Source organism: Equus quagga, chromosome 12, assembly GCF_021613505.1.
Source record: "Equus quagga isolate Etosha38 chromosome 12, UCLA_HA_Equagga_1.0, whole genome shotgun sequence".
Taxonomy (NCBI): Eukaryota; Metazoa; Chordata; class Mammalia; order Perissodactyla; family Equidae; genus Equus; species Equus quagga.
The window spans coordinates 34,824,535-34,851,752 of NC_060278.1; the positions used below are offsets into that span (position 1 = coordinate 34,824,535).

The 27,218-nt window shown below is 41.2% G+C and overlaps 1 protein-coding gene across 1 annotated transcript in view; it reads left to right on the forward strand.

The window, feature by feature from the left end:
* Positions 1 to 27,218, forward strand: part of PLD5 (phospholipase D family member 5) — a 352,464-nt gene that overhangs the window by 130,396 nt on the left and 194,850 nt on the right. The window contains exon 2 of the mRNA XM_046679401.1: positions 22,431 to 22,567. Within this exon, the coding sequence (XP_046535357.1) occupies positions 22,431 to 22,567 (137 nt within the window). The remainder of the gene's footprint in view (positions 1 to 22,430; positions 22,568 to 27,218) is intronic.

Genomic DNA, 27,218 nt, shown 5'->3' on the forward strand with positions numbered 1-27,218 from the left:
TATATTCACCGTTCAAATCTCAAAGTAAATAAAAATTATATTTATCATGAAAAAAAAGAAAAAGGATGTTAAAGAAAAACAGATTGTTACCCAAATCATTATACCAACAAGAGGACTGGTTATTCAGACAGACAAGGCACTTGCCACCATTTGCTTACATCATTTGTGCTGGCGGCAGGGATCCTGGAGAGGCCATTGGAGGGCTGACGACTAAGGTGAAACATCCTTGTGGCCCTTTCAAGCCACGTGGAGGCATGTTCTGGAGGAAGGCTGAGGGGTGGCATTTAGCCTGTGGATGAAATCCTTTGATACCCTGGTATTTGATGAAGCAGAAAGTGTTTTGAATATGAAATATGAAGTGGATCTAAACACCATTCTGGAGATTTTGCCAAAGCAAAGGGAATAAATCTTTCCCTAGTCACTCAGGACGCAGGCATGGAGAATCTGTCTACTCTGGACCCATGTGAGGAGAAGGGGGCTGCAGCCTTCAGAGTATGGACACCCCCACCCACCTGTAGTTTCTCCCTTACTGCATGGTGTAATTGAGAGACATAATTTAATGGTGCATTTCCATCAAAACCAGAACCAGGAAAATCATTTCATTATCATTCAGCACTTGCAACTCATTAGAATATTGTGGAAAGACTCTGGAATACCTGGGAACATTGTAAAGATAATATGAAGTGCAAGCACAAATTCTAGACATTGCAAAGTGGAATTTTGAAGTCCGCTGATGTGGTGTTGGAGAAATAGCCACTCCTGAAGTCACTGGGTTTTGCAGTGAATTGCACTAGCAGTGCACGTACCTTTGCAGTACACCCCTGCGGCTAGACAGCCTGATTTGAGAGTGGAAGCCAAGCTTTGAGATTTTTACTTTGCAGGAAGATTCACACATCAGTTTCCTTATATTTACAAACAAGGAAACAAAAAAGTATGTGGCAGAAACCTCAGAAAAACACAGTGGATGTTTTTCTAAAGCCCTGCCCAGTCCATGGTCCCGGAACACAGAGCTGTCTTTAAGAGGAGAATGAAAGCTTTTCTGTCATGTTTAAGATTATGCAAAGCATGAATACAGCCTCCTCTTCAAATTAAAGAATCTTGATTTTTCTAGTCTTAGCAAGATTTTGCCCTTCTAAGGATGCCTCAAATGCTACAACTAAGGAAAGTAGTTTGCAGACTTTGTCTTTATGAAAATTGACACAGACAGTTTCCATTTAAAGATAAAACCAGACAAAAGAAGCTTCTGGAGCAGTAAAGGAAAGAAAAAAATAAAGAGAAAGTGAAGAGAGAAAGAAATGTATAAAAATAAAACTTGGTCAAAGCAGAATCCCCCAAAAAGGAAAAGATGGGGGAAAAAAGTAAATGAAAAACACAAAAAGGGGGACAAAAGGGTTCTGACATAAAAATGAGGACATAGAGTAACTTCTTAAAGATATGAAAGACTTGAAAGTTTAAAAAGAAATAGAATTAGTTAAGGGAAAAAATTGAGACGAGCTTGTGGACAAGTAGCAAAAGAAATTCTAGATAAAGACGTGGGACTTGTAGCACTGAGAGCCGCTGATCCCGTTTCCCCAGCTGCGCTGCACCAGGGAGAGGGGCGCAGGGCAGCCTGTGCTAGGCCCAACCTGGCAGTCGCCAACACCTGTTTCCACTGCAAATCAAAGCTTCCCCAAGAAGCTCATTCTGCCCTGAAAGCTGTCCCTTCAGACCTAAGAGAAATGACTGGACAGCTGCGAATAGTTTGGTAAAAACATATCAGTCCTTGAAGAAATTTAATACAAGCGATGTGAAGTCTATTTGAATGTAATTAATAAATGTTAATATTTATTTTAGTGGAACACATGTAACTAAAGGTCTTACTTTCCTGTGGATGAATTATATTTGTTTTTAATATAAAGACACTAACATGTACTAAGTAAATAAATATTTTGTGAACCATTTTGTATATTTTCTATCAGGAAGGATTCCCCTGATAAGTAGTTCTTCATATGACCAGAAAGACATCTGCTTATTCGCTTTTCCACTCCCTCCAACCATCCTTAGCACAAGAGTAAGAATGCTTGTGTCCGAGTCCACCAGCGATTTCCATGGAACCAAGTCCCCTAGGCACTTCTCTGTGCTGACTTACCGGACATGTCAGCAGCTTTGGACACAGTCAGATGTCCCTCCTGCTTCTTGGTTTCTGGGACTCTATCCTCTCTGGATTACTTTCCAGTATCTCTCCCTGGCCTTCTGTCTTTTCCTTGCTGATTCATCCTCTCTGACATATGCTCAGTGTGACAGCGCGTTAGGGCTTGGCCTCCGGGTCTCTTTTCATTTTTTTTTTAAATTTTTTTAAAGATTTTATTTTTTTCCTTTTTCTCCCCAAAGCCCCCCAGTACATAGTTGTATATTCTTAGTTGTGGGTCCTTCTAGTTGTGGCATGGGGGACGCCGCCTCAGCGTGGCTCGATGAGCAGTGCCATGTCCGCGCCCAGAATTTGAACCAACAAAACACTGGGCCGCCTGCAGCGGAGTGCATGGACTTAACCACTCGGCCACGGGGCCGGCCCCTCTTTTCATTTTTATCTTCATTCTTTTCCTGGCGATTTCTTTTAGCCCCATGATATTAAATGCAGATGATGATGTCAATCCGTTTATCTTCAGTCCTGACCCCTCCTCTGAGCTCCAGACTCACATTCAACTGCTTATTTGGCATCGCCCCTTGGGTATTAACAGGAATCTTCAATTAAAATTCCAAAATACAACACTTGATAACTTTCACCTCATTCCAAACCTCTTCTGCCCTTGCATTTTCTTATCTCTGTGAAAGTCCCACCATCAGTTGCTCAGGTCAAACCCTGGGCATCATCCATCACTCCTTCTTTCCCTCATTCCCCACCCACAGCAACCAGCCCATCGGCCGCTTCTGTAGCTCTTAACTCCAAAACACATTTTGGATTCTTCCTCTTATTTGATCTTCTTAAGTCATTTGCCTCTTGATTAAATTGATGACTAATTGACCTCCTAGCAGATTTCACTCTTCCCCTCTGAAAATCCATTCTCCACCAGCAGCTCTGGAAATAGCTTTCAAGAACTAAAGCACCTCCATTTTTCTCTTCTCCAGTACTTTTCAGAGGCAACAGCAGATTTGGAGCTAAGTGAGAAAGCCGTCTGAGGGAGGTGGTGGTCCCGCAGGGCTGGGAGATTGCTTACACACGGGGAATTGGACAAATGTAAATATATTGAAGGTAACGCGAGCCAGGTTTCTCACTGTCAGTGAAGGGAGTTGCAAATATAAAAGGGGGACACGAGAATGAATCTGGGATGTGGATTGAAATTTGAGGTGTTGGAGTGAACTCAGGTTTTTAATATATAGAGATAGATGTCAAAATTAATAAAGCACTGTGTGTGTGCACGCGCACGTGTGTGTGTTTACTTCCTAGCTTTGAACTCTGGGAGGGTCCAGAAGAAGCAGTTCCCCAGTGACAAGGAGCATTCCTAGTACTGGATCATGGTTCTAAATAGTGTTCTCCACTAAGGGAAAACAAGAATCTTTAGAGGGTTGGGGCAGAGATAATGCAAGGTGCGAGTGGAACATCTGACTGTGCCTTAAAATAGGGAAGCTCTCAAATATAAGTGGGGACATGCTAGAAGCCAGCTTGGAGGTGCTCCCAAAGGCCATGGCTGGTGAAATTTAAGAATCGAAATAAGTAGTAAAAGTAACAGATTATAATACATTGAAAAAAATAAGAATCTATGAGTCTGTACTAATATAGGTAAATAAGTGAATGAATGAATTGAATCCATTTGTTATAAATTGGCGAAATTTGAAAGGAGTCTGTGGATTGTATGGTAAAATTATATCAGTGTTAATTCCTGATTCTCATGGTTGGACTGTGGTTATGTACTATGGTTATGTAGGACAGTGTTCTTGTTTTGTGGAAATATGCATTAAAGTATTCAAGATCAGGGGGATGTCATGTCTGCAACCTATTCTCAAATGGTTCAGAGTAAAAACACATTCAACTACATCATGCCAATTTCCTGCCTTAAATCCTTCAATGTTTTTCTGTTTTACTAAGAATAAAATGCCTGTCATTAGCCATGGTTTACAAGGCCTTTATAATTTGCCCCTGTTTCCTGTCTAGTCTTATCTCCCGGGTTCTAGCCTAGTGCCTTTCCATCCAAAGCAACAGAAAATAGTGTGTAGCACATACTGTTCCCACTGCCCGGAATCCTTCTCCTCCTCCTTCACGTGGTTAGCTCCTTGAGTTTTCAGATAGAATGTCATTTCTTCAAGAAGGGCTCCCTCAACCACCCACCAAAAGTGCCAGCCCCCAGCCACCGTCATGTCAGCCTGTTCATCGTCTACACAGCATTTTCAACACTGGACATTACTTTGCTTGTTTATTTGTTGATCCATTTATTATTTGCCTCTCCTATTAGAATGGAAGCTCCAGGAGGAGAGACCATATCTGTCTTGTTTGCTGCTAAGTCTCCAGGCCTAGGATAGTGTTGAGATAGGCTCCAAATATTTGTTCCATGTATGAATTTCCTTCAACCCTGCATTTTAATCATTAGGCAGTCAGGCTAGTGCAAAACCTTCATGCCAAAGTATTTCTGTGTAAAATATCTCATTATGTGTCACTTAATTCATTTTTAGCTTGGGGAACTGAGGTATACCCAAACATATTTCATTCATTATTTTATTGTTCCTTTCTGCTAAGGCAAGTTCTTATCTAAGGACCTCGGTGCTTATTATGAAATGATAGACAACATTATTAAAAATCTTAGTCTCTGCTGCTGGAACCCTTCACTGGACCTGGACTTTGGAGGAAAGGCTCCCTCTTGTTAGTGACTCTTTCTGTGTCTTGTACCAGCCAGAGACACATCACCAGCCCCCACTGTCCAAAAGTAGACTAATAGTTTTAATATCAGTTCTAAGAAGAGCCTTTCATTTAAATAATTATTTTTCAATATAGTATCATTATGGAAAATCCTATCTTTTATTAATGAGTGCTTCACTTAATGTTAAGAATAGCATATAAGGTAATATAGAATGTTCTATTGTTAAGATAATATATAATTCACACCTCTGGCCTTGGCCATTTCATCATAAATATGGCATAGAGAATTATGTCATTCCATGTCAGTTGGATTCCAACTCTAATGTCATTTTTCATGTTGATAAAAGAGAGCTTTTGGCTTATTAAAATATAGTACCCTTTCATGGGGGCGGGTGTGTGCTGTGGGTTCACAGGCCACAAACAATGGGACTGTGGGCTCACTGGGACTGATCAGTTTCCAGATCCTCTTTTGGTTTATACTGTTTCTGGGTTGGCCTTGGTAGATAGGCTATAGCATTGAAGTATTAATCATGCTTTTCATTTTCTGTATTTTATGATGCTTTGACATGTTAGGGGCCTTGCTAATGCTGGAGAGACTGCCCTCCCAGGGCTAGCTGATGTCGAGAGGTAGCAAACAGCTTGCCTGCGGGCACACGTTCCATAAGTCAACCAACATTCCAAAGCCCAAACCCAACCACCTCTTTTATTTAACTGTCACACACCAAGCCAGCATTTCTTCTGCCCTAAATCACCCCAAAGCCAGGTACCAAACAACTAGAGACTACCTCGTGACCCAGAGCCCACCAAAATTATTCAGAGTATCCAATCCTAACTATCCAGTCCTTGCTGGAACTGCCTACTCTGCCTCACCATTGCTTCCCGTGGAAACCACAGAGAAGCCTCTGGCCCTGCTTCTCCCTCAGTCTTCTGCCTCCTCACTGACCTTGGTGGTGCCCCGTGTGGCCCTGCGTGGTGTAGCGCGTCCCCTCCTAGGAACTGTAACTAATAAACTCCTCTTTCAAGGACGTTGTCTCCCCGTCTGTCTCCTTACTATACTTTATTAAAACAAATCCTGGTACATTTTAAAACAGCTGTACAGAACAGAAAAGAAAAATGTGCTTTTCATCCCATCTTCAGAGTCCCAAGGGACATCTAGTCTTACTGTTTGACACCTTTGGCAGCAGACAGAAACTTTCTCTCGTTCTTTTTAGTTCTTTTTGTGCAAATTCATACACAGCAGTGAGCTTTGGCTAGAGGTAGTTGGTTGTGCTGTAACCTCCAGAGGAATGTTTACTCTTCAGTTTACATGTACCTGGACTCAACAGAGAAGGCAGGCATTGGCACATAAGCAAGCACTTGACTCATGTCACAAGGTCACAACACATAATTTGTGTTGAAAATAAAGCAAAGCCATCGAGGTATAGGATGCATGTCCTTCCCCAAAGCAGCAGGAACACAGGCCCTTGGATGAATATGATGATGGAAAGTGGGTTGTCACAAAGGTTTTGATGGAAAACTTTGATTGAAAAATGTCATGGAATATCAGCAGAAGGGCAGAAAGGTTTGATTTAAAAGATTTCCCAGGGGTTGGTCCCCAAGGCATTTTAAACAGAGATGTGATAAAGTTTGAAAATGAGATAAATAACAAACTTGTTCAAAAGTTAACTGGGCTTTAGTAAGCAGTTTAGAACTTGGAGAAAAAGCACACAGGCTGGTGTGAAGCTCTGGGATGATAGGACAAAGCAAAGAGGGAGAGAGAAGTTTCCAGGAAGGGAAGTGGGATGAAGGAGAGTCCTCGGAGCCTTTGAAGTGTTATGTGAGGACAGCTCTGCTTGGTTGTGGTTCGGTGAGTTTGCTGTGTTGGGCTTGCATTCAAGTTCTGCCACTTCCTCAGCAGATGCTAGTCCCTGGGCAGGTCACTCATCTCTTGTCAGCCTCCTAATCTGTTAGAAGGAGAATGCCTGTGCAGTGCGGTTGAAAGGAGTAAGCCCTTCCACGGAAATACTCCAAAGGCAGAAAAGAGCACTTATTTCTCCCAGGGCTGTGACTGCATGCCCATTGGAAGTGAAATATATGTGAAAATCTCACTCTGCACAGTACTTGGAACAGTGAAGAACTTCAATAAATGTTAGCTTTCTCTTATCTTTTGCCTGGAAATATCATCCCGTTGGTTTGCTATAGAGCCCCAAGTGCCCTCGTGTTATAGAGTCTCCATGAAAGCCACACACAGATGAAGTGTGTTGCATGGACTTATTAACATCTGTTAATGTATTAATGGGGATTTATTTGTGTGTTTGGTTGGGCATTGATGAAGAAATGGACCTACTGAATGGTAAGTTGGGTGATAGAATGAAAGCAGGTGTTTGGAGCAGAATTAGAGGGTCTCAACCTTTGAGCATGACCTGTGCACAGATATATGGGGGAGGAGGGCAAGAGAAAGTGGTGGGGACATACACCCTCCTTGAACTTACCGTGGAGGGAAATAATATAACTGTTGAAAAGTAGCCCTGTCAGAAAAAGAAATAGCAGCTACAAAAAAATGGGAAACATAAGATGTGCTTCTATTTGATCTAAAACATTGTAAAACTCAAAAAAAGTTTTTTTATAAAGGTAGAAAACAAAAACAAAGAAATGAAGGGAGTTTTGCTATAGCCCAGCTGTGAACTGTGTGCTGTTATGTTTCTTCAAACATGTTTTTCCCCCTCTTTCTCAGCACCTGATACTTTAGCAGTGGCTGGTCGTACCCCCACCTCCCTCCCCATGAGCATGGTTTTATTTGCACAATCTCTTGACATTGGGGGAACGAGCTGAGATTTACTTGAGACAGAGCTGAATCAGGAACATGCAGAGAGGAATAGGCTGAGAGGGTAGCAGGAGGCCAGTCAAGTGCCCGGTGGCTTCCAGTGTGTTCTGGCGTTGGGGCCGTCTGAAGGGCGGCTGGCGAGGCTGTGGGTGAGAGCACAGATTTCACCTGGGGACTCGATCTGTGCACGAGGCTGACTTCAGTGAACACTGCATAGAAAGTGGCAAAACAGGTGTGCCTGGTACTCCCGCCTGGAGCACAAGCCTTTTTCTCTCCTGTTCCTGCTGCTGGACTAATGAATTTAGCTACTTATTTCCCAGGCAGGAGAAGCAAGGAGTGCCATCGAAAATTGGCAAGTGTTGAATTCTTGGAATGTGAAAGACAGATTCTGAAGTGTAGAAGACCCAACAGCGAGCTGAGAGGGAGCCAGGGCCCAGAGGAAGGCTCTGGACTATTCAGAGAGATCTGGGTAGAGAGGGAAGCGGATAATGTCCCAAACCAGCAGTCGTTCTTAGTTGTTGGGTTTTTCTTTTTTTGTTGTGGTAAAACATACATAACATAAAATTTACCTTTTTAACCATTTTTAAGTGTGCAGTTCAGTGGTATTAAGTACATTCACCTGTTGGGCAAACATGAACACCATCCATCCATGGAACTCTTTTCATCTTGCAAAACTGAAACTCTATCCCCATTAATCAATAGCTCCCATCCCCCTCCTCTAGCCCAGCCCCTGGCAACCACCCTTCTACTTTCTGTCTCTGTGAATTTGACTACTCTAGGTACCCTACCTAAGTAGAAGCATAGAGTATTTGTTCTTTTGTGTTGGGCTTATTTTGCTCAGCATAGTGTTTCCAAGGGTCATCCATTGTTGTGGCATGTATCATCCTTTTTAAGGCTAATATTTCATTGTATGTATATATCCAAATGAACATTTGTTTATCCACTCATCCATTGTCAGGATTGTTTCCACCTTTTGGCTTTGATGAATAATGCTGCTGAGAACATGGGTGTGTAAATCTCTGTTGGAGGCCCTGCTCTGCGCTCTTTTGGGTTATGCCTAGAAGTGGAATTGCTGGATCATACGGTGATTCTATTTTTAACTTTTTGAGGAAGCATCATACCATTTTCCACAGGGCTGTGCCACTTTATAGTCCCACCAGCAATGTACAAGAGTTCCAGTGTCTCCACATCCTTGCCAACACCTGCTTTTTTTTCCCCTTTTTTTTTCTGATATGAGACATCCTAATGGGTATGAGGTGGTATGTCATTGTGATTTTGATATGCATGTCCCTATAGTGACGTTAAGCACCATTTGTACATCTTCTTTGGAAAATGTCTATTCAAGTCCTTTGCCCATCTTTAAACTGAGTTGTTTATTTTGTTTGTTGTTAAATTATTTATCTATTTATTTACCTATTTTTTTCCCCAGGATATAAAGCCTCCTGTGTGAGGTTGTCCCAGGACTGGGGTTGTGTCTCTAGTCTAGAATATGAGATTCCATTGCTGAGACTGCGTGACGGGGCAGCCATTTGCAGTTGCTTTTGTGGGAAGAAGCTGTGTTTTCTCTTAAAGGATTGAACTTGCCGCTGTGAGGCAGGCGGCTATGAAATCCCTAATTTACTGCCTTTGCTGTGCAAGCAGCACTACTTGACCTTTTAGGAAACTGGACAGCGCAGCTCCTAGGGCTGGGGCCCATGTCACCCCAGAGAAGAACGGGGCCCTGTACACTTAGGCAGACAACAGTTGACCACACAGTGGCATCTGAGGTGTAGGTGCCAAACGATAGCATTCTCTGCCCAGAAGCAGCCGAAGCAAACCTCTAGCTGACTCCACTGCCTGCAGACTCTGAGGGAAGGGCCAGGATGCACTTGGTAGGGGCAGGCCCGATGGGCAGGCAATTTGGGGACGTTGACCCAAAGAGAGAGCATCAGGAAAGGCAGGAGCGGGGAACAACAGATGTGTGCAAGGTGGCTTTGTAAACTGTGAAGCCCCGTGTCAGTGGGTGCTAGCTGTTGCTTCCCTGCATATGGGACCTTGGTGAGGAAGTGGGACCCCATCAGCCCCTCTCCTGAGTGGAGAAACTGGAGGAGCATTGCTCCCAGGAAAGAGAGAACGAAAATGAAAACCGTGCTTACTCTTTTTCTCTTCCTGGTTCTATGATCTAATAACTTATTTTGTGGGTTAAGAGTTCGTAAAGTGACAAATACGTTGTGGTAGGAAGGCCTGAGGGACTGAAGAGCAATTGCTGTTAATGACTAAGCCACAGGAAGACTGATGGCTAGCCTGGCAGCCCTCAGCGTGGCTTCCCCGCAGCCTGAAGCCACCGTCAGCGGTGCTGTCCTCCCAGAAAGTGATTGCTCTGGGGCCACCCGGCGCTTTCTGCAGACTTTCCCGTGTCCACCGGGCTGCGCGGGCGGGTCCTCGCGGGGCGTGCGGCTGGTGTGCAGAGGGGCTGGGCCGTGTGCATGTCTTTACCTGAGTCTGAAAAAGGTTGATAAAGAAAAGAATGGGGAGGAGAAGGGGAATGTGGACATGTATTAAAGGAGTAGACATTTTATTCCTACAGTGCTGTTAATTAGACAAGATTCGAAATCTGTAACGTATCTGTTAAAATATCTACTTAAATGTTTACCTCTGCCCCTCCCCCTTCTCCTATTAGTGACCTCACTTGTCTATACAGCCCCGCGTTGCTTAATGATGGGGATATGTTCTGAGAAATGCCTTGTTAGGCCATTTCGTCGTTGTGTGAAGATCATGCAGTGTACTTACACAAACCTAGATGGCGTCGCCTACTACACACCTAGGCTAGATGGCACCAACCTTGCGGGACTGCCGTTGTACATGGGGTCCATCATGGACTGAAACATTATGCAGCGCATGACTGTATTATCACATTGCGTTTCTTTATCCATTGCCTCAGGAGGTTATCCTTTGTATTTTTGTAGAGCCCCTTGTAATCAGGGCAGAGGGACGGTGTTTTCTGTGGGAAAACCCCACACAAGCTCAGGAGCGGAGCGGGACCGAGAGGAGATTGGGATGTGGGGGGGAGCAATGGTAGATTTGAAAGAGAGCAAGAACCGTGGTGGCAGGTTTGGAAAGCAGTGAAGGGACGGGGGAGGGAAGGAAGTCCACAAAGAGATAGACAGAGGCAGAGGAGACAAGGGGTGGGCAGGCAGGGGCGGGAAAGAGCCAGAGGGAGTTAGGAAAGAGGGAAGAAGGAAAGGGGCCATCTGCGGAGGTGTTTAGTCGTGGCCATTCTGTTCATCAAATGTCTTCCCGTGTCAATAAGAACTTTGAAAAAAATTACTCCTGACTCATTAAGTAGTGAGCTTTTGGTAGCTAGAAGGGACCAGGCAGAGAAGGATGGCGTCAGTCCCTGGTACTGAAGGTGAGATGCCTGCACTGAGAGGCAAGTGGGATTAGACGGCGTTAGGTTCCCTCCCACTCCAACGCTAAGCTTTCCTGAACGCGCCCTTTTATAAATATGTCTGCGCGCGCATGTGTGCATGTGTCTTGTGTGTGTGCGCATGCATGTATGTGTTCCTTTTTCAAATAAGGGAGAAACTGAACACTGAGGGTACCAAAGATGAATTTTGCTTTTTGCTCACTTCACTGTCATACCCAAAGTCAATCCTGACTTTTCTTGCGTTTTAATTAGTTTAAAATAAGGATTATTGAGTTTTGTCGGCAATGTTTTTCTCCCCTAACTGAGTGAAATATCGACCTTTACAATGATCGAGCAACAAATAATTTAGACAAGAAACATAAAACAATCCTAATCAACTGACTCCAGAATAAATCTCCTGTCAGAGTAAGTTGAAAGCACTTCGACTTATTTTGATATATTGAAAGATTCAAAGTTTTTTTCAGCTTGTTAAAAGCAGAGTGTAGAGGACAGGTTGCCGGAATAGCCCTCAGCTTGTCAAAGACCAGCTGGAAATTTGTTGTGATTTTTTTGTGTGTGTCTATATCTGTATCTATAATGGAGGGAAGGGCACAGAGAACATGGAAATAGAACATTTTAGCTTTAAATATTGGCTGCTTCATATTGACTTAGCGTGTTCTTGTTTATTCACTAATACTCAGAATAACTCATTTCACTTAATGTTGAGTACAGAGGAAGTCCCTGATTCTCCATCCCAGGAATTAGGGGCGCGTGGAAGGGAGGGTGGGGGACACCAGAACTGGCCTGCTCAAATAGAACTCTTCTGGGAAATGGGTCACAGTCACAGCCCCAAGCTCAGCCCTCTGTACCATTGGAATGTTCCGTATCACATTGGGTTACACTTCATTGTCCATCCTGTGCAACACACACCCACGGACCTCAAATGTGAGGTCCTAAAGGGCAGTTTCTGAATCACCAGTGTTAGCATAGTGCATAACACATTTTGTGTTAGATCTTCCCCAAGTATTTTTAAATTGAGTTGAACACGTATTGCTTTTCTTGTATGATGCCACCAGCGACTGCAGTAAATCTTCTAAATTGCTTGTCCATAGATGGTACTTTTTAGTTGTTAGACACCATTATAGAATTATCATTATCATTATCATAAGTTATCTGTTCTTCATCTCTAAGAATTTTGTATAATCTGAGTAGGTTCTTGTGCTCAGTTGACACCTTGATTCAAACTTGAATTTTTATTCTCTGTCCTGCTATTTTGGGAAAGCTGCCCTCTGTCCTACATGTTATCCTGTTTGTTAGGCTAAATTTGAGCTCATAGCATTTAATTTTTTGCATGTTTAATCTTACAAATAAATGTGCTTCTATGATGGGAATCAGTGGAAAAGTTTATAAATGGTAAATAAACAGGGTTATAAAAAAAAAATCATCATTTTGATTTTTTAGCCCTTGCCATTTTTTTCCTCTATTCATTTATTCATCTTTCAACAAATTCATCATTCATTCAACAATTATTTATTGAACACGTCTGCCAGGCATTTTGGATCTAGGCAAGATCCTAGAATTCAAGGAACTCAATGTAATGAAAGAGACCAAAAGGTAGATAATGAGCTAATGCATGGCCAAACAATGAATATACATGTCCTCGAAAGAGAAGGCATCATCTAGGTTGCTGCAGAAATAATGTTCATTATTGGTCTGGTAAAAATAGAGAATTTCCTAAAACAGGAGCACTTTAAGTGCCACTGCTAGAACTCTAGTAGGCGTGAAAAAATAAGCAACATGGGGGCCGGCCCTGTGGCCAAGTGGTTAAGTTCACATGCTCTGCTTCGGTGGCCCAGGGTTTTGCTGGTTCGGATCCTGGGCGTGGACATGGCACCACTCATCAGGCCACGTTGAGGTGGCGTCCCACATGCCACAACTAGAAGGATCCACAACTAAAATATACAACTATGTACTGGGGGGATTCGGGTAGAAAAAGCAGGAAAAAAAAAAGATTGGCAACAGTTGTTAGCACAGTTGCCAATCTTTAAAAAAATAAAAAAAGAAGATTGGCAACAGTTGTTAGCTCAGGTGCCAATCTTTAAAAAAAAAACGCAATCTGGGTCGGTGATGATTCATCTTTCAATTCAAGGCAAGCTGAGGTAGATAGAGATCTTTTGCAGTTTTTCTAAGGATTTTGAAGAAGAAGATTGAGAGCTTCTGTTTCCTGTTGAATTTGTGGCCATTGCAGACTCTGCACTCTCCTTTGCACAGAGTAGATATTAAACAGATATCTGCTCAATGAATGTAGTATCTTGTTTTCCTAGATACTGCATTATTAAACATTGGGACAAACATTTTGTTTTCTCATGTCTTTCTCTAGTTTTTGTGTCACGTAAAGCTGACCTGGTAGAATGAATTGGAAACTTTTTCCCTCTCTTCCATTTTCTGAAAGGTTTTGCATAGAATTGGTATTATTAATTTCTCAAGTGTTTGGCATAATTCATCAATGAAGCGACGTAAAACCGGGGTTTTCTCTATGGGAAGGTTTTTAACTAGAAACTCCTTTTCTTTAATTGATATAAGGGTATATTCAGGTTATGTATTTCTTCTTGAGTAAGCTTTAGTTGTTTTTGTTTTTTTTTTTTTTTTTTTTTTTTGGTGAGGAAGATTAGCCCTGAGCTAACATCTGTGCCAATCTTCCTCTATTTTATATGTGGGACGCCTGCCACAGCGTGGCTTGATAAGTGGTGCATAGGTCCACACCTGGGATCTGAACCTGCAAACCCAGGGCCGTTGAAGCTGAGTGCATGAACTTAACCACTGTGCCACCAGGCTGGCCCCAGCTTTAGTGCTATTTATCTTGCAAAAACTTGTCCATTTTATCTATACTGGTGAATTTCTTGGCATGGATTTGTTTAAAATCTTCCCTTATTATCCTTTTATTTTCTGTAGAATCTGTAGTGATATCTTATCTCTCAGAGAGTTATTTGCAATTTGTGTCTTCTTTCTTTTTTTCTTATATGTAAGGTTAAAAGTTTATCAATTTTTTTGATCTTCTCAAAGAACCAGACTTTGGTTTCCTTGATTTTTTTCGTGTTGTTTTTCCTGTTTTCTCTTTCATTGAGTTCTGGTTTTCTTAATTTCCATTCCTTTGCCTGTTTTGAGTTGAACCTGCTCTTTTTTCTTTACACATTAATAAAGTAGAAGTTCCGATCAGTTAGAACTTTACTTTCTAATATCTGCATTTAGTGCCGCACATTTCCCTGAAGCAGTTCTTTTGCTGCATCTCCCACACTGTGATATATTGTATTTTTATTTTCATTCAATTCAAAATTCTTCCTTATTCTCTTTTTGATTTCTTATTTGACTCGTGGAGTATGTAAATTTTTTTCAGTTTCCAATTATTTGGACTTTCCAGATCTTTCTGTTATTGATTTCTAATTTAATTCCATTTTGGTCAGAGAACACACTTTGTATGACTCACATTCTTTTAACTTCATTGAAATTTGTTTTTATGGCTCAGAATATGGTTCATTTTGGTAAATGTTCTATATGCTCTCAAATAAAAGGTGCATTTTGCTATTTTTTTAGTGGATTGTTCTATAAATGCCAATTAGATCAAGTTGGTTGGTAGTGTTGTTCAAATCTTATATATATTATATATATATATATATATATATAGATTCCTGTCTACTTGTTCCTATCCATTAATGAGAGAAGGGTTTCAACATCACGTAGTGGTTGAAGATTTGTTTATTTCTCCTTATAGTTCTATTAGCTTTTGCTTTATTCATTTTTAAGCTTTCTTATTAGGTGCATAAAAGTTTGGTACTGTTATGTCTTCTTGGTGAATTTACTCCTTATCATTATGAAATAACTCTGACTTTTACATCTTCAACAAAGTTGAATAATTTTGGGCCATTATATTTTTCAAATATTTTTTCTATCCTTTCCTGTTCTTTAGAGACTCCAAGAACATGTAAATTAGGCTCCTTAAGTTTTCTCATAGCTCACTGATCTTCTACTCAATATTTTCTATTTCTTTTCTGTGTTTTCATAGAGTTCACTAAACTTTTATGTTGTATCTAATCTGCTATTAATCCCATTCAGTGTATTTCTCATTTCTAGAATTTTGATATGTGCTTTTTGTTATATCTTCCTTATCTCTCTTTAACATACATATTTTCTTGAACATATGGAATATAGATACAGTATTTGTTTTAATGTCTCTGTCTACTAATTCAATCACCTGTGTCATTTCTGAGTTGATTTCAGTTGACTGACTTTTCTCATCATTTTGAGTTGTGGTTTTGTTTCATTGCTTGTCTGGTAATTTTTTACTGGATACTAGTTATTGTTTATTTTATTTTGTTGCATGCTGGATATTATATATATATATATTATTTTTTTTGAGGAAGTTTAGCCCTGAGCTGACTTCTGCTGCCCATCCTCCTCTTTTTGCTGAGGAAGACTGGCCCTGAGCTAACATCCGTGCCCATCTTCCTCTACTTTATGTGTGGGACGCCTACCACAGCATGGCTTGACAAGTGGTGCCACATCCACACCCAGGATCCGAACTGGTGAACCCCTGGCCATGAAGCAGAACATGCGAACTTCACTGCTGTGCCACTGGGCTGGCCCTGGATATTATATTTTTAAAAATATGCTTGAGCTTTGTTCTTGGATATAGTTACTTGTGAACAGTTTGAGTTTTTAAAGGCTTGCTTTTCTGCTTTTTTAGGTGGGACTAGAGCAGCCTTGAGTCTAATTTTTTCCATTTCCATTTTCTAAGCCATATCCTTCCAAGTACTTCACGCAATGACTTACGTCTCAGGAGACTTTTTTCACCCTGGATGATGCGAACACCAACGCTTTCTGGCTGTGTGTGTGGGTTAGGGGTTGTTCTACCCGTTCCTTTCGAGTGGTTCTTTTCAGGCCTCAGGTAGTTTCCTCATACACATATACTTATCAGTACTTAGCTGAACACCCAGGGACGCCCTCTGAAGATCTCCAGAACTCCTTCTCTGTGTATCTCCTCTCTTTAGTACTCTGTCCTCTCAACTCTGGCTGACTTGGCCTTTCTAAAATCCCAACATTGTCTCCTCAACTCGGAGAGATTGGTGGACCCTTCCAGGGCTCCTCGTTCTATGCCCAGGCAGGGAAGCTCATTCATTGTGTGTCTGGTATTCACAGGGTACTCTGGGCTGGTGATACACATTTGGGGATTATCAGGATATATGGCTAGTGAAGACTTGGGAGTAAATTAGAGTCCCTCAGAGAGCGGATACAGAGTGAGAAGGGAAAAATCCTATGATAAAACCCTAAGGAACATCACAATGTATGTGGAAAGTGAAGTGATAATTCTTTTAAAAAGATTTTCTAAGCAAAACCCTTAAGCAACTTATAGTCTAAATTTTTTGATAGGATTCCGGAATGTGGCCATTATTTAGGAACTTGATAAATCATCAGCTAAGATTACTGTGGATCTTCTGGGTGACCTGTTTTCTTTGGGAGCATGTCTGGGAACTCAAGATAGGAACACATCTAGAATCATAGGAAAGTCCTAGAAACCCAGGAATACTGTCTCCACACCTCAGAGCCAAATGTTCAACCTTTTTCGCTAATGGACCATCATGGGAATTTGTTAACTAAAAGCTAAGATGATAATAAAAAAAATAATCAAAGCTAAAACTAATTAGAAAATAAAGTCAAGGAAAGAAATCCAAAAGGAAAAAGTTTTGGATCTACAGAAGTAGAGCCTCCAAATTTAGAGACCTAAGTGAAATCACTGGACTGTCCTCAACTGGCCGGGTCGCCGTGGCCAGCTCAGTAGCCAAATGTCTTTGAGTCCTAGTTTGCACGTCTTTCACATGGAGAATAATTGTACTAGATCTTATAGTTTTCTTGGGATTAAAAGTTACACACATAAAAATGGTTATTTTTAAGACTTGGCCATGATTTTATTTTAAAAAATTTGTCATGGTAAATAAATGAAAAAGAATAGGAATAATTTTAATTTACGGTTACCTTTTGTACCTTTACAGTTTTCCTCCAGGCACATGGGTGCAAATTCCTTTGAAGAGCTGGTCAAATGGTTTAAAAGCCCCCGCTGGAAATAGATAGGGCTTCTAATTGTCAAGTTTAATACTCTTTTCGTGTTTAGAGGTCATACTTCTCTTTTACGGTGTTCAGGTAAAATGTATTCAATAAGGATATGATATTCAAATATTTTCAATGTTGGCATAATTTTAGATTTATTTCTTGACCAAAAAAGCAGTTCTTTTCAGTTTGCATGTAAACTGCAGTGAAAAGCGCAGATTGACTGACATGAGATAATAGCATTTCAAATTTTGTTTTCTCTTAATTGACTGAGTTCATCGGTAAAGTTTAGGTTGTAATCATGTTCATGCATTCTCCTTAAAACTTTGCTTCTTCAATTCAATGAAACCAGGAAAGTGTGTTTCAAATTGCTTCCTGAATGATCTGAAATGATCTGTTAAGAATTTGAAAATGAATAAACCTCTTGGAATCTTGGAGTTTGTTCTCATTTGTGAGGTTCTTATGCTATCATTTGAACAGGATCTTTCACTTTTGATGAAATGGAAAATAAATGAGACTGAGAAAAGTAGTGATATGAACTTATATTGTTATAGTACATTGTTTTCAGAGACATTTAAGAATGAATGTGAGAGTCTGAATTTCTCTTTTTTGACAAATTAAAAAGAAAATAACTAGCTCAATTGTTCACTGTAATAGAATTTGATAATGTAGAATTAAATTAATAGAAGTTAATAGAAATTTGTGAGGGTTATTACATCAAAGTACTTTCAATAGCACACAAATTAACTAGAGTTCTCATTTACTATTTTATCATAAAATTCAGAGTAAAGGGAAACAAATCAATGTTGTCGTAGATGAAACATTTAGATTCATTCATCAGGTACACACTATGTACCTGACATGGTGTATTCGTGCTGCTGTCTCGAGGATTCTTTTTGAGATAATGTTTAATTATATTGTCTTGGGTTGGAGTCTCTTCTGGACTGGATTAATGTGAATGTAATTGTATTACCTTAAACTTCTCTGAAAGCTTTTGTTTGTTTCTGTTTATAATTTATAGGGAAGATGGATAAAATGAAAAAATTTTTAATCGGTTTTTTCTATTGTAAAGTGAATGGCTTTAAAAAAAAGTTTTTTTGGAGTAAAGGAGACAATGATATATCCATGCAATGGAATATTCTGCAACAATTTAAAACTATGCCTCAAAAGAATATTTAATGACATTAAAACATGAAAAAGTGCAAAAAGCAGCATGTAAAACTATATATAGCATGATACCCATATTATCAGATGGTTAGATCTGTAGATATAGTACAGGAAAGGACTAGAACAAAACGTTCATGGCAGTTATGTCTGAGTGGGACTGTGAGTGATTTCTTTTCTTTTTTATATTACGTGGTTTTTCAGAATACTTAACAGCAAACATTTTCTGATTATACAAGTAATGTATATCATTAAAATAAATAGGAAGTAGAAAGCAGGAAAAAACTCAGAAAAAATATTGTTTAAAATTATTTTTAAGCCCCTACAAAGAAAATAAATTACAAGATTTACGTGTAAATTAATAGGATGTATTTATGATGATCTCTTTATTGTCTGAACATGAATGAAGGGCAGACGCATTTGAAGGAGGAGCGTGTGTTCAGTGGGGTTTAGGATGGATGATATTTGACACATCGAAGAGTGGCCCCTGCACCAGCAGCATGGACATTTCCTGGGAGCCTGGTAGAAATGCACATTCTTGAGCACCGCCCCCCTGGACCTACTGAGCCAAAAACTCTGGAAATGGGGTCCAGCGAGGTGTGTTTAACAAGCCCTCCGGGTGATTTTGATGCTTGCTCAAGTCTGAGAAATGCTGCTTCAGAGTTTTGAGTTCTGAGACTGGGCTAGAACAGTTTCTCAGAAATTTTATCCTAGAAAATTTCCATCTCACATTTCTCTTCTCCCTCTGTCTCACTTCTTTCTTTCCTTCTCTGTCTCTGTCTCTCTCTCTCTGCTTCTCCCTTACACATACTTATAGTTTTTGTTGTGTGTTTTTTGTTTATTCGTCTTTACCTTGTTTCCCCAAAATATTTGAAGCAGCTTATAGAGGGACATACACTACGAGACTATACTAACAACAGCAAACACTCATTTAGTGCTATTTTTCAGATACTGTTTTCAGGGAGTACTTTGTATATAATATTTCACTTAATTTACTTCTTAATAACAACTCTATAAGGCAGTTATTACTATTATTATTATTTAGCATCATTTTACAGACAGGGAAGCTAGAGCACAAAGCCTAAGTAACTTTCCCAAGGGCATCCAGTCAGTAAATGGAAGAATCCAGTTTGGCTCGGAAGTCTGAGCCCTCAGCCAGTTCACTCTGCTGCTTCGTAGGGATAAAATTAGTGAGGAATCAGGGAGGAATGGAAAATGAGGGGCCAAGATGAATGCCCAATCTGTTCGGCAGAGTTTTATATAGTTGGGAAATGTCACCCATGAATTTGCCTCAAGCTCCAGCCGAGAGTGAAGGAAGATGAGCTACAACATTTACAATCACCAAAATATGGAAGCAAATTAATTTTTAAGACCGCAACTGAGTCTTGAGAAAAACACCTCATGTCACTCTGCATCCTTAGAAGTATGCTTGCGATTTTCATTTCATTCATTCACTTTGTATTTGTTTATACAATAGCTATTTCTTTCTTTTCTTTTTGCTGAGGAAGACTCACCCTGAGCTAACATCTGTTGCTGGTCTTACTTTTTTTTTTTCCTTTATGTGAGCCACCACCACAGGATGGCCACTAACAGACGAGTGGTATGGTTCTGCCCTGGGAACCAAACCACTGGGCCACTGAAGCGGAGCACGCCAAACCTTAACCACCAGGCAATCGGGGCTGGCCCTACGATAGCTATTTTTTGAGCACCTTCTGTTTGTTAGGAACTGTGTTGGTTGCTTGGGGATAGAAAGAATAAAACGTAATCCATGTCTTTTTTTTCATTGAGGTCACACTGGTCTCTAACATTATATAAATTTCAGATATGCATTATTATACTTCAGTTTCTATACAGGCTACATTGTGTTCACCACCAACAGTCCAGTTGCCATCCATCACTGTACACAGGTGCCCATTTACCCCTTTCACCCCCCTCCCCTCCCCTCTGGTAACCAGCAGTCTGTTTTCTGTATCTGTGTGTTTATCTTCCACATATGATTGAAATCATATGGTGTTTTTCTCCATCTGACCTATTTCACTTAGCATAATAACTTCAAGGTCCATCCATGTTGTCGCAAATGGCAATATTTCATCCTTTTTATGGCAGAATAGTATTCCATTGTATATATATATACCACATCTTCTTTATCCATTCATCCATTGATGGGCACGTGGGTTACTTTCAAGTCTTGGCTATTGTGAATAATGCTGCAATGAGCATAGGGGTGCATATATCTTTTCAAATTAGTGTTTTTGTGTCCTTTGGGTAAATACGCAGAAGTGGAATAGCTGGGTCATATGGTAGACCTATTTTTAATTTTTTGAGAAATCACCATACCGCTTTCCGTAGTGGCTACACCAGTTTACATTCCCACCCACAGTGTATCAGGTTTCCTTTTCTCCACATCCTCTCCAACACTCATTACTTCTTGTCTTAATAGCCATTCTGACAGGCATGAGGTGATACCTCATTGTAGTTTTGATTTTCATTTCCCTGATGATTAGTGATGTTGAGCATCTTTTCATGTGCTTGTTGGCCATCTGTATATCTTCTTTGGAAAAATGTCTGTTCAGATGCTCTGCACATTTTTTGATCAGGTTGTTTGTTTTTTAATTGTTGAGTTGTATGTGTTATTTATATATTTTCAGAATTAACCCCTTATCAGACATATGATTTGCAAATATTTTCTTCCAGTTGGTGGGCTGTCTTTTTGTTTTGTTGATGGTTTCCTTTGCTATGCAGAAGGCTTTTGTAGTTTGGTGTAGCATAATCCATATCTTAAAGATATCAGGGCAATGATTGTGTCTTCCTTGGGCTTTCCCCCACTTCCTCGCTGAATGTGGAGTAGGAGAACATGGTGACAGACAAGAATGGACTTGGAACAAGGTTCTACTGGGAGATGACACCTTAAGGAGGTTAAGAAAATGCTAAAAGGAAACAATCATTTGAGCTGATGGGGCCTGGTCACAGAAACACCATTTATTTCTTGACTTGACAACATCTTTTTTTGTAATATGTAATCTGAGGCTGCCCCTGGACTGACTGGACCCTGAGCTCTGGGAGGTCCCTTGGGTCTTTGGAAACCATGTGGCTGTAGGGATGAAAGGGAGGAGGGTGGTAGGAGAGGCAAAGCTGGCTGGTTTCAACAGTGCTCTGAAGTGTGTGTGTGAGTGTGTGCGTGTGTGATTGTGTGAGTGTATGTCTGTGTATCCCATCACTAAGGGAGTACTGCTGGCCACCTCGTCAAAGATCACCCTTTCCTCTTCTGTAAATAGTCTCTAAAAACTGCACAAAAACTTTAAAAGATTATTCTTTCTCTTCTTTTCCCCATCGATACTTATCTAATAAATCGAATGCAGGCAAAATTATTTGCTTCAGTGGCCATGGCTTCTGCCCAGTTACCATGGCCGTATCTTCTGTCCCCTTTGCTACGAACCTCTGGAGATAGAGATGTCTTGAATTACGATACTTGGGCCTAAAGATAAGGACAGGGGTGTCTTTGACCACTTGGATCTTCAGCTTGCCTTTCTAAGTGAAAAATCATATCAAGAGTATGAATGTTGGTTATGACTGTTCAGTGTTTTGAAATGGACTTTGTCAGTTAATGGCCATGATGCAAGCAGCTGATAGATCCACTTTTCTGATCAAAGTGCAGAACTCATACTGACCACCCAGGGGCATCTTTCCTGAAGCCATCACCGTAAAGGTCTTAGAGCAAGAAGAGATGGGAAAAGCAAGAGGATGTAGAGTCAATTTGCATAGAGTTTGGAAGGTGGTGGTTATAACAGAGAACAAACAAGGAGTATTGAGCCGCCTTGTGTTTTGTTTTTAATTCACAATAATGGATCTTGCAGTGGTCTTTTCTGGACTGCTTTTGATTATAAAGAAGAAGAGCAAACTGTGTGGAAGTGTTGATACAGCACTTGAATTAGTTAATAGATTCTAACGTATTTAGTGGGGGTTTGAAGGCTGTGCCGAGCAATAAGCATGAAGGTCTGAGGCGTTTTCACCCAGAGAGCAGCCCTCCTGGCAGTGATGAAAGTGATGTTTCCCGGAGGATTTTCACGGAATTTTGAAAAGCTGTCAAATCTTGACTTTCCTAAGCAAAAGCTGCTTCACTGACTTTTCTTTGTCTTCTTTCTCTCTCACAGTCCCAGCAGAAGTGCATTGTGATCTTTGCCCTGGTGTGCTGCTTTGCCATTCTCGTTGCGTTGATATTTTCGGCGGTGGACATCATGGGAGAGGATGAGGATGGACTCTCAGAGAAAAATTGTCAAAATAAATGTCGGTAAGAGGTAACAAACAAAAAATTCTCTTTTAGGGAGTGGGCAAGAAAGCCATAGAGGGCCCTGGATAGTGAAGAGAAACATAGCGTAAACCAGTGAGATTACCCAGCTTCCCGTGGGGTTAGGCTGAGTTAGGGCTCTCTGCCCACTGATGCTCTTACTTTTTAGACCAAGGGAATGGAAACGCAGGATGATTTAATTCACTTTACAATTTGGGCATGTTCTGGACAGAGGGGTGGTGGACAAATTGAAATTTGTACAGTCTGCATTTCTGGAGACCTCGGTGTATGAGGTTTGGGTTTATTCCATGATGAGCCTGGCAAAAATGAGTGCCCTAAATGGACAGAGGACATTGTGTTAATTGTTAAATCAAATGGAAGTTAAAAGAACACACATCTCAGGGAAAATTCCAGCTGGAAATTAGGGATTCAATAAGTAGGCATGTCTGTGAGAAGACATGGGCCTCCCCGGTCTGCCCCAACATATCACACAGTTTGTTCTCGATCTAGAAATTCCAACAGTTTTACCATTATGTGTATGTATTATGTCTCTTCACTTACGTTAGATAGCATTTCCCTGGGGTGGTGCCTGCCTGTCAGAGCCGTCATGGTGTGATTTTATCCCCAGAACTCCTCACCCTACTCTTCCCTCAGCTGTTGCTTCCTTTGAGGTCATGAGGAGGGCGTAGGAAAGTACTAGAGGGTCGGATGGATAAGAGGTCTGTTCTTTTACACCTGCTGCTGCAAAGCTGAAGTGAGACCACCAAATCACAACAGTTATTTTCAATTCGAGCTCATAATGAATTTTAATTGTAATTTTTCCCTGTGGAAAGCATTAGTCTAAGTGCCCTCTTTTCCAGCTTAAAATCAACAACAACCTGGTAATGCGTAGGTGAGTTTTTATCCTGCATATTTTGCCTTGAGGGTTGAATGTCTGGCACAAAGAAATGTCTGGAAAAGACAACTGAAGTTTGTTTTTTTTCTAACCTGTGGTGCATTCTAATCTAGTTACCAGGCAACAGTATTATCCATGGAACAAAGGGTACAAGAGAGAAGTCAGTATATATTTTTGATTATTCTTTCATGTTCGAAAGGTGTTCCTAAATATATTTTCTTCCCAGACTGAATTTGGAAGAAAAATTGTATGGGGATGATAAAGAAAGCCACAGAACAACAGCAGATTGTAATCATCTTCCTCCTGAACACGCCTTCTGCATCTATACTTTATGCTAATCCTATTACACAACAGATGTATTCTGTGGACCAGGGGCCAGTGCCTCAGTCAGTTCCACGGCTCTGCCTGTCTTGCTCACCGTATCCTATAATGAAGACTGCTGGGTGCTTTAAATGGCAACCCCAGCACCTGGAAAGCAACTCTATAAAGGTCAAACTTTGGACAACTTCCTTAACACACATTACCACCAATTTGTAGTTTTCAGCAAAAAAGAGGGAACCTTAGAATTATTCCTCTTTTCACTTTGGGGAAACTGTAAGCTAATTTTTATTTTTAACTCATGCACGTGGAATTCGTATCTGTTTATTTCTTTATCTCAATCGATGACTAAATCCTGATGACCCAACACTGCTTCTCCCTCCGTCTAGAACATATTCTTCTAATTACCAAACTTCTCCTGCCTCCTTTCCTTTGGGTAGTTGGAATCACTTCTGTGCTTACTGGGTTCCACCCCTAGGCAGCTGGGTTTCCCAGAATTTGCAGCCCCTCCTGATCTCCCTCTCTTCTACAGCCTCTTCCGCTGTGTCCTGTGTTTCTATCCTCTTACATTCTCAGCCATGTAATCGGCACTTCTTGTATGTCTGCCCTGGTGTTATCTGGCTTTCCCCAACCTCATCCTGAGAAGCTTCTGCTTTTTCTCCTCTCTCCAGAGCACGGGGCAGAGGAGGCAACTGCAAGTCCTTGTATGCCAATCCAGTCCCAGTGTCCAGCGGGACAATCCATTGTCTCACCTTCTTCTCTCAATCATTCTCATTTTGATTGGATGAAATTTTCTTACATCGCCACGCCCTCCTTATCATTATAGGCAACATCACTTTCTCACTTCCAGGACTCTTTCCCATCTTCTTTTGTGCCTGGCTAACAGACCTCCCAACCATCAATCCCATCGCTTGCCATTGTCCTTAGTAACTCTGAAATTTATTTCCCAATATCCTACCTTACTGTTTTCAGTCACCTAGAGTCAATAAATTTAATGTCCACTTCACCTTTGCACCTGCCAGCAAACTACTCTACTTCCAATTTAGCCTAACGCCGTGAATGACCATGGACTTTGAAATCCAAAAGATCTGGATTCAAATGTACATTTTACCACTTACTCACTCTGTAAACTTGGGCAAGATATTAATTTAATATTTCATTCATCACCTATTTGTGGAGCACCAAAGGACTGAACAGAGAGTTATAATACAGTTCGTGAGACAGTCGTGGAATACACTGTGGTCAGAACTGCAATGGGAATGTCAGAGGGGGTTGCAGGAGTGGCCTGACGTAGTGAAAAGAGGAAACCTGGCCTGGGACTCTGTTTCATCCTTGATGGGTTATGAAGGCTATTTTAGTTTCATTTCCCTTAAAAATGGTAGATTAAAAAAAAATCTATCTCACAAGATCGTATGAGGATTCAGTAACTTGCATAAACCCATAACAGAGCATCAAGAAACTCATGACAACAATATATAAATGTTAATCCTCTCCCTGTTCCTTCCAAAAAGAACAGAAATCTCCTTCTCTATTCACAGCTAACTTCCTATTCCTCCCACCTCCTCATCCATCCTGACTCTACTCTTTATCCTGATTTTAGTTAGTCTTCGGTTCTGTGGAAGTAAATGAAGACCAGCCAGGTGAGAACAGAGGCTGTTTATCCAGAGCTTGCTATAGCATGGAACTCAGCCTCCATCGCTTGTGTTTTGGCAAAGACTCAAAGGGGGCAGAGGAGGGGGAAAGCTTTATAGTGAAAAAGAGAAGACTTCATGTGAGCCCTGATTGGAGGCTGTTGGCATGGGGAGGCTGGAGGTGGGCTAACTAGAAGTGGGGCATCATATGTGATGGGTTAGGGTACACATTTGGCTCTCTCTGGTTGGTCCTCAATTGAAAGTGGGGACAAAAATTAGGGAAGCTGGCAGATATTAATCAAGTCCTAGCCATGTTGGTTACAGAAATTGTTGTTTAGCTTCCTGGATTGTTACTAGAGATGGTAGTCTGACTTCCTACAAGTCTGACTTATAGCAGGCTGGCTTCCTGGGCTGGGTATTGTAGAGAAGAAGTTGGTTTCCTGGCAGATTGCCGCAGGTGTGGGTCAGAGATCTATTTTTGTATATATGGGCTGGCCATCGCCCATTTGCATATGCAGTCTCCCAGTTCCCTGAACCTCCTCATATACTACCAGTCCCTTCTGTTTTAGTTTTCTTCTTATCCATTTGCTAGACCATGACCGGTGTGTCCGTGGTACTTCCTGCAGCATCCTAAAGTCTTACTTGCCTCCTTAGGTCTTTTGCCTCAATCACGCTGTCAGTTCTTAAACTGGTTGACTCCTGGTTCTGCCCCTCCTGGTCCTCAGGGCAGCCTCAGCCATGGCTCCACTCCCTTAACAGCATGCAGAGGAGAGTGAATTCCACTGGTTTCAGTCCCAGGTTCCTCCAGGCGCGATGCCCTGGGAGAAGAGGTGAGGCGATTCGGAGACGCATCCACTGAGTCCAGTGGTGCTGATGTAGACCAGGAAGGAAAACTGCCGGTCGGCAGAAGCTCTCTAGCATGCCACTCATTACCTAGCCCTGCTGTACAAAGTTCCAACTCTTCCTCTCATGACGCCATCCTTTTCCTGCAGGAACTGCTCCAGACTCTACCTCAAGGTGGCGCTAACGAGATCGCATGATGCTCACCTTCCGATCACCATTCACTTCACTCAGTTTCCTCTTTATGCCCTTCTCCTTAGGGTGTCAGGATCATAAAGAGCGCTCCTTGCTCAGCGCAACCCTTGCTGAGATCTTTTTACTTTGTAATGTAACTCCCTCTGTGTTGTAGCTCTCCTCACTCCTGAAAGGTGAACGAATCCAAGACATTCTACAGCCCGTTAGCGGCTTCTCACTGTCTGGACAGTGTCTCCCGGAGATCCCCTCATCCGGTGCACTCTTTTCTAAATACATTGCTTTGATTCATCTTGTCTCTACTAAGTGGCCTAGATTCCCTTCTCTCCTCTGATAGATCCCCCTCTGAATCACACTGCCCACTCAACGTTTCCCCAACTTTTATGTCTTTCTAAAAAATGAATCTCCCTATAAAAAATATCTTAGGATTTTTTTCTGCCTGACTTCTTGTTGTATTTCTTTTCCTCTTTTTATTACTTTGCTGCTGTTATACTGTATTAATAGTAGAATAATGATGCCCTTGATTATTCCAGTTTTCTATGTGAATCTATAAAACAACCGCTCTAAACTTATCTTCCAGTGTCTTTTAAACGACCTCAATTGTTATGCCCAGAAACAAGATCTTTTGACCTCAGTAAATGACTTTGACCTATTTCTTTGTCTTCTTGACTGACTTTCTGTATACTTTCTATCATTTCCCAGTGTGTTTTTAATTGCTGATTCAGTCCGTATAAATATGAACCTCCACGTCGCTTGACTACCTGAGGGGATGAAAGGC